The following is an 11,983-nucleotide window of genomic DNA, read 5'->3' on the forward strand; positions in this document are numbered from 1 at the left end:
CAACTCCAGGCACATCATTATGGGCCCGAAGTAGTTTAACCGCAATGCAATTGAAGCTGGGAGTTCGATTTGAGCTACGTTGCAGATTTCTAAAATGAAATGAAACGAGTGAAATAACCGTTTATGGTTGTTAGAAGAAGGATGCCACCGAGAGGATTATAAAGGACTAGCTAAACTTTAAATATAACGAACATTCAATTAATTGATAAGAACTTAAAGAAAGTATAGATAGCGATAATAGTATAATATTTTTGAGGTTTATTTTTGAATTAGATAAACAGATCATATTTTCATTTGAATACTTGACACTGGACAAAACTTATTTTCTTTGTGTATGACAAATATTTAAGACTTTAGCCTTACCTTTGCAATTTCCACTTGGTTCATTTCTTTTATCAGGGGCTCGCGAATATGTTCAAAGTCCCGGCATCACAGTTATTAGCGGTTTGGCATCTGTGGTCGGTCTTTGGAAATGGACACGACGGACAGTTTCAATTCATTGCTTGGGTATTCCACAATTAAGAATTGAAAACCATACGAAAATGTGACGTGGCAAAGGGTCAGAGATGAAGGGTGAGGTTGAAGCACCCTATGCACCCATTCACCGTGTCTCCCACAGGCGGAAGCTGCAAACAGTTGAGATGAGTTCCCCGTTTCCCGTTCCCGCTCCCCCGTTCCCCGCTCCACGTTTTCTATTCACTGTTTTAAGTTGCTAGTTCCTAGTTCCCCGTTGTCCCAGCTGGATAGAGCAAACCGAAAACTATGCACAGTTATGGACACGTACAATGTGAGGATGGATAGGATAGGGGGATGAGGGGCGGGCAACTGTCCACTCGTGCAAATTATTGTGAAATATACAAGGAATAAAATGAAACGGAACATAACGGCACAGGACGAGGCAAGGCGGGACTGGATACAGCAAAAAGCAGCAAAAAATACCCAAAAATGAAGTCATCGAGTGAGTTGGATGAGTGGGAAAGGGATAGAGTATGTGTGTATGGGTATTGGTGTGTCTGTATATACTGGATGGAACCCTTAATTAAATAAATTCAATATGCGCAACGGGCAGCCAAAAGCCAGCCCCAAACCTAAGCCCCGAGCCCAAAACCGTAACCCAGCCTTCAGCCCAATCCCGTTCTGGGCCTGGACCTGGACCTGGTCCTGGGCCTGGGCGAAAATGTTTGTTGGAAATCGTCATGGATTTTAATATTTAAAAGCGTTTTCAAAAATTTCTGTCCCCAGCAATACGAAGAATAAGCATACACGAGAAACAGAGAGAGAGAGAGTGAGAGAGAAAGGGATGGGTGGACCGAGCAGGAGTGGGAATGCGGAATCTGGACGTGTGCTGACCAACAGGGCCACAGTTCAGAGGCCAAACGCATCGACTCTACACTTTATTCCACTCCATCCCTTTGGTTTGATGTCCCAGAAGTCGAAAGAACCCAACCCGTTCGACAGGCAACATTTTGATAAGCAAAGCTGGACGAAGCGAAACGGCAACGGAATCGGGATCGAGATCGGGCAGGGGACGGCACTGAACTGAAGTGGGAGTGTGGACTCTCGACATTCCCAAACCACTCAAAAACAAAATAAAAATAACCACCAACCCACCATTTTCACATTTAGTTTTGTCGCCAAAAAAGGATATTATTTAATGAGCTACACTTGAGGCATGGGTTCCCTTAGAGAAGAAGGAGACTTGGTGAGCTGGAGCCAAATTGAGTTGACCTGTGTGTGTGTGTGTGTGTGAGTGTGTGTTGTTGTCGTCTACTATGTGGTGCAGACCAACTCCATCTCCGTCTCAGTCGGGGCCTGCAAATGGTACAACCATGTCATCTTTCTCCTTCTCTCCATCTGCTTCGCTTCGTTTTTGGTTGAGGTCAAGCGAGGGCGTAATTAAAAATTCAATACCAAAACGAGAATAGAATTGAACGATAAACAAAATAGTGCAGGAAGGATGTAAGCAGTTAAAAATGAAATATCTGCTCTTCCCAATCGGTGTATTTGAGTCCTTATGTGGCAAGAGTATATTGAACTGAAGGAAACCCATAAGAGTCCTTATGTCAGCGCAACTGATGAATGTCAAAATCAAGGAAATGTGAGTGTCACACTCCGGACCACAATGACTCCAAGACTTGAGGAAAATGTTAACTAGCAAAGCCTGGGCGTAATAGATAATGCAGTACCAGGAACGGGTTAGATGAAAAGAAACCCGTGTATCGTCTATGTGTGTGTGTGTGTGTGTGTGTGTGTGTGTGTGTGTGGGAGGACATCATTTCTCAGGGAGTTTCTTATCAAAGTGCACACCTTGAAGTCTCTGTGTGCCTACATGCTGGAATCTTGTTTACATAAAACTCATAAAATTATTGCCATAATCAACATTATGCATTTGGGATAAAAATAACGAGAAGTAAAAGGAGAAGAACGGTAACCGCAAAAGACTTTTTACCCCCGGGCCCAGGGTGGCAATGCAGCTTTACAATTATGATAGAGAGAGAGAGAGAGCAAGGCACCATGTACCTCAATCTTTCTCTCACTCACACTCATTCTCGGTTGATTTGCCAGCAAGATTTTCTTTTTAATTATTTATATTTGGGGATTTTTAGGCTGGCAAGTTTTCCTTTAGCGAGTATGTGTTTGTGTGTGTGTGAGTGTGTGTTAGGGGTGTTATTTGCATACATCTAACTGACTGACTGACTGACTGACTGGCTCACTGGCAGGCAATATCTTTTTATGCTTTGGCAGCAGCCTCCTCCTCATCATCGTGTTTCTCCTCCAACCCTTTCTTCAATGTCGTTCTTTTTTTCGGGCATGTGTTTTATTAGGCATGTTAATTAAAAGACATGAAATGAAAATAATTAAAAACATGTATAAAAAATATATATAAATATGTATGTATGTACATAGGGAGAGGCATATATGTAGATAGATAGATATATGTACATACATATGTACTTATGTAAAAGGAGATGGAATTTGAGCAGGTTTTTTATTGCTTTTTAGCGCCAGGTTTCGCTTAGATGCGCGGCGGAAGGGTGAGAAGTGGCGAGAAGTGCTCTGGGTGGTTTACCCCATATAGATTTCAGATTCGTTGGAGAGTGTTCCACACCGCTTTGATGTGAAAGAGAAAATTAGTTTTCCACATTAGCGTTAGAACACATTCATACAGACTTTTGGTCCTAAAAACTTTCCATAAATTGATGCTTGCTATAGGAAAGTTATGTGTCTATAAGAATGTTTGATCTGATCTCAAGTAAACGCCAACACTGAAAATCGAAAACGACTTCAGGCTCAACATTTTCTCATCTAGCAACACTTTGAAAGTGATTTTCCCCAAGGCGAAACACATTTCGCTTTCTGTTTTTTTTTTTATCGCCTTATTAACTCATTGCTGTGGTGTCAATTTACAAGTGCAACCCCCCCCTCACCCTCACCCTTACCTAAGCCCCATCCATTGGAATGAATAGAATAACAATGTCGCCAAACAAAAGCAAAAATATGGCCACATTATACACCCATCCAACATCCTTCATACCATCGCATCGCATCGCATCGCACAATTTCTTTTGTCTCGAATTTCGCCCACTTTTGTGTCGTCATAGGTGCTGGGAAAAAAGAGCCACCCAGCACCGGCTCTTAAGTGTTGCTAATAACGCCTATAACTAAGAACAGCCACGCGAGGAGGAGGGGAGCAGTGATGGGGCTGAGGCGACACTTTTAAGAAATTGCAAAGTTTTCGTAACAAAAGCGAAATGTGCTGTAAAGGGGGTAGATGGTCGCTTGAGTGGGCGACTCTGAAAAGGAGTGAGAGAGAAAGAGAGGGGGTGGATGGAACGGGGGTCGGTATGGAGACTTTAACAACAATACTTTGATGCGATTTTGCGGATATTAGGTGTTAATTTTTCAAAGAGGCAACGACAAGAACGACGTTCGCCCACACCAGCACCAACACCAACACCCACATCTACATCCACACAGAAAACTCCCTACCTACGGCCACAAACAACAAGCCAGGAGCAGCCACCCCTTCACCCCTTTTGCCATTTCGTGGCCTGTTGCCATTGCCATGGCGTTGTGCCTTTTATAATTTTAACTGCTTTTGGTTAACACTTTTACGCATTGCCAACTGTTTTTTCTTCAGGGGGAGGTAGAGTGAATTGTGGAGGTGAAAGTCGAGATGAAGATGTAGATGGAAAATGAAGATGGCTGATGGAAGATGGAGACAGGGGCAGTGGCAAAGGCGGGGGCGATGCTGGCATCGATATCACATGGCTGGCTCCCAAATAAAACTCAAGCAGAAACAGAGAGAGAGAGAGAGAGGCAAGTCATCGATGATGGCCAGGAGAAAGTTTTTCGTGCAACTTTTTCTTCATTGGCTTTCTTCTGTGTGCTTTAATTGCCCCCCAAGGGTTGTTACCCATTGTTTCACCGGTTTTTTAGATGGATGGGGGTTAGGGAACAAGCCTTGAGTTACTGCCAATGCTCTGTCATTGCAAAAGCAGGCGGGCCGGGCCGCCTGAGGTGGTCGTGGCAATGGGGCGGGGGCATATATTGAGCATTTTAGCCTTTCATCGATGCTTTCAGCTGAAATTATTTTTGCTCATTTTAATTATTATAACCGCTAAGTACAGCCCAAGTCATAACAATAGCAGCTCTCTGTCAATGAGGAATGGGAGGGATGCGATGGGTTGCTTGATGTGCCGCAAAAACACAAATTTTAACGGTTATGCTCTTGGGTAAGGGACAAAGTAAGTCTGGCCATTGTTTGGCAAAAAACCCCCTTGGAAGGGGACATAGCTTAGCCAGATTATGACTATTGAGAGGGAGAGAAAGAGTGAGGGAAAACAACAGAGTCACTGAAAAAAAAAAAGAGAAGGCAGGCGACTGGTTGGCTTGGCCAAGTTTGTTACTTTGGATTTAAACTCAATCTTTGCCATATTTGATAATATTATCAAGTTGTACATACGAAATAACTGTGCTCCAAATCAAGCAATCAAAAAACTGAAAAATGTGCGCATTATTTTATTTTATATTAATCGTGATCATTGTGGTCGTTGTTGCCGTCATTGCAATCTGTGTGATATAACCGATTCGCGGATATGGAGAGGAGCCCGCAAAAGGATCTCGATGGCATCGAATACAAATGTAGCTTAAGAATAAACTTGAAACACTTTTGAATAGAAGTCTTCTTACTTGCACTTGCTTTCTCAAGCTTTCTACAGCTTTCCATGATTATTTGCCTTTGTTTTTGTTATTTAGTTACCCTCTGTGGTGTTCGCTTACGGTTGGTTCTCCGCGTAAACGGACTCCCCGGCAATATGCAAGTATGTATGTATGTAAGTCCATGTTGGCTGGTTGCTATAATTAACTCTGTATTTATTACTGCGGTAGATAAAATGTTATGCGGCTATTATTTTAGTTTTATGGCCAAGAGCGAGAGAAACCAACACAACCTAACCTGGCTAGATGAGGCTTAAGCCGAGCCGGGCTGCAACATGAACGCAACAACGAGCGCAACATGTAAAGTGAAGCCGGGCCAAAACCAACCAGCCAACCAAACAACCAAGCAGCCAACTGAAAACGCAGCTAAGACACAAACCAACTCAAGTCAAGTTATCCCATACCAATTAAGACGCACAGACGATGATACAGTAGCGTTTCCGGCACAAGAAGGACTTGATGACGGGTGTGTGGTGAGAGGGGCGGGGGCAAAATGCACGGCTTGAAAGTCGCTAATTGTTTTAGGGCCATCCATGTAGAGGCGGGCATCAAGGTGTGAAATTCTAGGATTGCCATCGACAACGTCGTCCACAAAAAACCAAACACGCAAAAACCAAAAACTTTTCTGCCTTGAGCCAGTTGATAAGGCAAAAACTTTGCTTGCTTCCTCTGCCTCCCCATCGCCCACTCACCCGTTCGCCATTGCCCGCTCATTCGCTCGCTGAGCCATAAAATAATAACGACAAGAAAATTACGCATACGCCGTGTTGTTTTACATTGTCTGCGGCAATGGCAAATGGAATGAGTGGGCAATCATGGGGAGGAGGGGGAGTTCGGGGGTCGGAATTGGGCCAAATACGGCAAAGCTTATTAATATTATTACTCATACGCCGCTGGCGCTCATTTGTAAGCCAGGCCAAAGGTCCTGTTCCTGTTCCTGCTTCTGCTTCTGGTCCTGTACACCCTTCTCAGTTGGTTAGCATCTGCCTGGTTGCCATATAATTATAATTGCTTAATGAACTGCTTCATGTTCCAGTGCTGCCTGGTTGAGGTGGGAGGGAGGCGGGCCCCTGCACGGTGGCAGCTGTTGATGTCGCAGTAAAGGGTGAGGGAAAACAAAAAAATAAAACAAAAAACTATTTACGCTTTCAATAAATATAGAATGAGAGATTTATAATTCATAATGCACATGACGAGGAGGAGTAAGAGTGACATCAGCAAATCGCCTCACATATCAGTCAACAGAGCCGAGTCACTCTATAGGGTATGACCATGTGCCATACAAAACTCATTCAATCAATCTTGGCTTCAATCGAAAAAGGGGTTAACACAACAAAAAAGGTCTATTTAAAAATTTGGTTAAATAATATCAAACTACATTTAAATATCACTATGAAAAAAAGCGTTGAGTTAGCTTTGCTTCCGATCCATACATTGATGTCTAAATCGTCATTTCTAAATTATACTTTATCCAGCTTCACCATCTGTTACATCGAAAGGTAATTTGATATCATTTAAAACGACTCTTCAACTCTCAGCACGTGCCCACCCCGTGCCCTGCTGCTGCTGCTGGTGCCAGCGATCAACTTCCAACAAATTAATATAGATATTCCGATTACTATAATTGCATTCAGCCACAGACAGTCCAGAAAAAAAGAGAAATATATACATAACAATCGTAATTAGCGTTCACTCTAATTTCACACTAAATCTAAAAACTTAATTTTCTACTTTTTTCATGACAAGCAATTAGACACGCCATGTCAACCAGAATCTGCGCCCTATAAAAGCTGTCAATTGGCCAGCGAGTGGGCACACACACAGTCAGTGAAGATTCGCAACAAGATGCAACTGTTCAATTGGAGTCACTTGATGAGCCTGATGCTCCTGCTGCTTGGCGCCCTGATGATGGTCAGTGCCTATCCCCAGGGCGGTCCTTGCGGACCGCCTCCAAGCGGACCTCCACCCAGCGGACCACCGCCAAGCGGACCCCCACCAGGTGGACGCCACTGCGGACCACCACCCAGCACAACAACGGCTTCATCGGGCTAGGAACGACAACAGCTTCTCTTGCAACTCCCCCTACCTCGGTTCGGCCCTCAACATGGACAACTAATACCTAAGGAAAGATGGTTGTGCTTTATTCAACTTTTTGGCGTTTTTTTTTTATGTGCAAAAATTATATTCCCATACATTATCTGGCTTAAATAGTTGTCTTTGTGTTCAATCCACGAAAGCTTCAGTAGGCATAATTCCTCTACATTTTCGGTAATACGAGTGGGCCACAAACCAAAAGTAAACGCTGAAGACTGAGGTACAAATATGGATTTCTTATATTAGAACAGGTTACAGGTGATCTCAAACTCTCATACCCAAGCCGATGCCAATCAATACTGTGTCGGCCAACGAATCGTGCTCCCAGTCCCACGTTGTAATTGCGGCAATAAGACAAGCTGAGCTAAAAACGATGTGGCCAATGTTTATAACCAGATAGATGCAGATCAGTGCAGATATTTCCTAAGCGGGAAACACATGCAATTGATATTTATCAGCACAAAGAGAGCAAAAACCACCTACCACGATGGCACTGACAAATAGGATGATGCAGGCAATGAATTGAAGCATGCCCACTGTGCGACCAACAGCCGCCATCGGTGCTGTGGGGAATCCAGAGTAGTCGCCCTCGTTGCCACACGAATTGCCGATCAGTTCGAAAAACAATCCAGTTAACGCAATGAGAAAACATCCCAAGCGCAAATCGATAACGAAGCAACATTTCGACAGACGAAATTTCATATTAATCATACAGAAAGTGACAAGAAAGGCAATAGACACTTTTTTAAATGAAGTCAAACGTAAATTCGACTAACCAGAAGCCAGTTAAACCGATAAAGGAATAATATATGCTCCCAACCCACATAAGTATGCTATACATTTGAATTTTCTATGCATCTGAAGGATATTCAAGTAAATGCTACATTCAGCAATACCTCGGATAATTTTATGATTGGCAGACAATATTATTATGCAATGCTGAAATTTTGATACATGCAATTTACTCTTTGATAGTATAAATAAATTATTCAAAAATTAACCAAAACCCAAAAATGAAAAAAAAAAAAAAAAAAATAGAATCAAATGGTGGCAAAGGTTATGCAATTAAAAACTACAACTAAATTACAAATGCATTAAATTTTAGTTCTCTTACCCCAGTCCTGTGCTTCTTTCTCTCTCTGCCACACACACACACACACACACTCGGATTGGCAGTGCTGTCTCTGTCTTTCTTTCTGTGTAACTCGCTATCTCGTTCTTAGTTAAGGCTTAACGAGCAAATAATAATGACCGACCGCGGCATTTTGTAATAACAATAATGAAAAGCCATTTGGCCATTTGGTATATACACACACACAAACGCACACACACACTTATACACGAGCTATAACAATTAATTAACAAATAAAATGTCAATTAATTTTACAAACATTGCGTGAAACAGAACAGAAACCAAAAAACAATAAAATTTACAACTCATGGGCCAAGCCAAAAATAAACAACGCCAGGAAAAAGAGTGCAAATTTTCTCATTTATTTATGATTTCAATATTAAAGGTGTCCATGTGTGAGTCTCTCTCTGTGTGTGTGTGTGTGTGTGCGTGTGCATGTGCGTATGTGTTGGCTGGCGGTGAAAGCATTTTTTGGTATTTTAAATATTTAATTGAATGATAAATAAATTGAAGCCTTTGCAATACATAAATATAACGAAGCCAGAGCCCATAGAGAAACAGATGGTCAGCAAAAGTGATACAAAGAGCGATAGGGAAAGAGAACAAGAGAGAGAGAGAGAGAATGTATGCTGAGAGAACGAGAGATAGAGAGTCAAATACAATATTATGTGGGAGAGAAAAAGTCGAAACCAATGACTATACACTGGTAGATATATAAATATTTGTAATCGGTACTAAAAGTGGCTTAAATAGTAAAGGAAGACAACGAGGTTTCCGATCTATATATATAGAACAAACAAAACTTGGATTGTTTCAAAAGTTCTTCAGAGGTTCAACTTGTTAAAAATATACATTTCTATATAGATTTTGAGTCCTTTAACTTTCCTTTCCCTGATTACAGGGTATCTACGAAAACGAATCATTTTATTTGCTAAGGAGCCATTGCCACATATAGACACATGTACATACATATGTATGTAATTGTGGGTGTGTTTTTATGTAGGAGACTGTGTCTGTGTGTGTGTGTGTTCATGTAGAGATGTGTGCATTTGGTCCACGTTTCCACATTTCGTTTGGGGCCCGCAGACACCAAAATGCAATTTAATTATTACATTTGGACTTTTGGACATTTCGACTCTCGCATATATTTATTTGCGTATTTATTTAAACATTTATTTATTGTATTTACTCGCCTCGCCCATTCGCCATTTCGCCCAGTCAAACAAACTGGCAATGCGAGCATTTCATTTCATTTCAACTTCATCTTCATCTGCAGCTTCTTTTATTACTTTTATTTTACATTTGGCTTGTTTCATATTTTCCTTTGCTGCGCCCGCAAAACTAATAAAACTTTATCTTTTTTAATATCGACTGGTGGGTGCTTAAGGTGGCATCGTCGGCTGAGACGCGGCTGGATTCCGTGCCGGCGCGCCGCTCCGTGGCAAATACGAGGTGGGTGATGGGTGGGTTGCCTGGGTGGGTGGTGGAGGCTGCAGGGAGGTAATATTTTACAGCTACAAGTCAGGGAAATTTTCAAATTTTACTTTTTACTTATTGCAGTAGCATGCCAACTAGCTGAAAAAGTTCGAAATATGCAAAAGAGATGTGAACCATTGGGTGAGTGGGTGACGGCGGGGATGAAGGTGGAAGGCGGCGAAGGCGATGAGGGGAGAATGGGCGGAAGGGGCACCTTGCATATTGGCTGGGGAATAAGCGCCTGGTAAGTGAGATCCCGCATGCTAGCAGGTGGAGAAGGGGAATGGACTCTGATGCAGACTGAAGTAGTCGGGGGAGTGGCGCATGAGAAAAGTATATGCATAAGTCTATATGTATCTATGAGAATCAAAAAAGTAAATGCAATGAGATCTGGCAAGGCAAAAAGGGCAGTCTGCCAGACTGTTCAATGAAAGAAAGAACGTCTGGATCAACTTCACCTTAGAGTAAAATTCTAGGTACTGATGAAGCGTCGGAATCGGCAGAGCCCCATCAATTTTTACAACTTTAAATACCAGCAGGAAGTATATAACTTCACCTCAAGTTAAATCACTTTCTCACCCACTTGCCCGACCGACCGACCGACCTAACTACATTCATGTATCCCCTCCACAAACAGCATCAGTAGCAACAACAACAACAACACCAACAGCATTTCGAATGCGGAAAATCGCAATAAGAAAAAAGTCATAACAAAATTTTACGACAACTTTGGCGGCGCGTTTTCATTTCAAGCCATGCCCTGCCGAACAGTGGTCCGTCCAGTGTGATTTTCGGATGGTTTTTGGGTGGTTTCGGTGCACAAAATGCAAAACAAAAGGAAAATTACCAAGGAGCATTACACAAACCCACTGAAAGAAGAAGAGAGACAGAGAGAGAGAGACATCCCAGACAGGGAAGAAGAAAAAGAGATATTCTAATGGCCTGCCATCCCGCTGGTTGGATCCCACAACAAGCATTGGGACAAGGACAAGGTGCGGAGATTCAGTTGTTGGTTGGGAGGCGGGGCGGAGGCATATAATAATCATCTATATTCATGGATTAGGATTCAATTTTTATGCCACACGCGAAAGAAGGCAACAACAAGAGCAACAACAGCAACAACAATGAGGGTTAAATTGAAAATAAAGCGAAGCTAGAGAAAGCAAAAGGAAAAAAAAAAGAAAGTAAAACGAAATTATTCAAAAATTTATGCAAGAAAATATTACCAAAGAGCTAATAATTTTCTCCATCCACCCGCTTCAAAACAAAAAAAGGTGGCAAAAGCGCCGCGTGGGGCGTTTGGGTGAGGTGGGTGGGTGTTTCTGTGAGTGTGTGTGTGTTTCTATGTGTATGTGTGGGAGGGGCATGGCGGGATATTGTAGCATCGTCTCTATGTCTCTGTTCCTGTCCCGGTTTTTGTATTAATGAATAATATCATGGCTGAGACATCAGCCATGGCCACGGCAACGACTACAACATCGGCATCGGCAGTGGCATCGGCATCGGCATTGGAGTTTTTGTGGCACGCCACAGGGGTTAATAAGTAATCTGCATTTTTTGACATTTATTTATGTCTTCAAATATGTGCGAGCGTCTATCTCGTGCTCTCTCTCCCTCCCTCCTCTTCTGGAGATGGAAGTTGGAAGTTGGGAGTCGGGCGTTTATAACAAAGAGCAAAGAGCAAGTCGCTGGGACTGAGAAATATAACAGCTGTTAAAAGTGTCATCTAATTCCTGGTTTGTTTGGCCTCCTTTGCTGTCCTGGCAACATCATCTTAACAGAGTTTTTGCACAAAATCTGTCCACTTCTTATCGATGACAATAATCTGTATCCCTTTGTTCCCCGATTGCCTGCTGACTTCACCTCACCAAAAACACACAGAAAACAAAACGAAACAGAAAGAAACGACCCAAATGAAGTATTTCAAATTACATTATACTGATTACCTTTTGAGGCAATATTCGGTTCATCTTACACAATGACTACGAAAAATATCAGTTGTATCAATTAATAATATCAATGTCGAAGTTCAGAGGATATTTTGAAGATGATGAGAGATGA

General features: G+C 42.3%; 1 protein-coding gene and 1 long non-coding RNA gene across 2 annotated transcripts; one reads left to right on the top strand and one right to left on the bottom strand.

The window, feature by feature from the left end:
* Window positions 1–475: 475 nt before the first annotated feature.
* On the top strand, window positions 476–1,613 carry LOC137587295 (uncharacterized). The gene is made up of 2 exons (XR_011033914.1): window positions 476–559; window positions 620–1,613. It is a non-coding gene; the product is annotated as an uncharacterized lncRNA (long non-coding RNA).
* Window positions 1,614–7,048: 5,435 nt separating this feature from the next.
* On the bottom strand, window positions 7,049–8,016 carry LOC137586950 (uncharacterized). The gene is made up of 3 exons (XM_068303159.1): window positions 7,798–8,016; window positions 7,593–7,737; window positions 7,049–7,529 (listed from the first exon to the last, which is right to left on the bottom strand). Exons 1-3 carry the CDS (start codon window positions 8,014–8,016, stop codon window positions 7,444–7,446), a joined length of 450 nt encoding a protein of 149 aa, XP_068159260.1. The 3' UTR covers window positions 7,049–7,443.
* Window positions 8,017–11,983: the final 3,967 nt, after the last annotated feature.

Source organism: Drosophila tropicalis, unplaced genomic scaffold, assembly GCF_018151085.1.
Source record: "Drosophila tropicalis isolate 14030-0801.00 unplaced genomic scaffold, ASM1815108v1 contig_158, whole genome shotgun sequence".
Lineage (NCBI taxonomy): Eukaryota > Metazoa > Arthropoda > Insecta > Diptera > Drosophilidae > Drosophila > Drosophila tropicalis.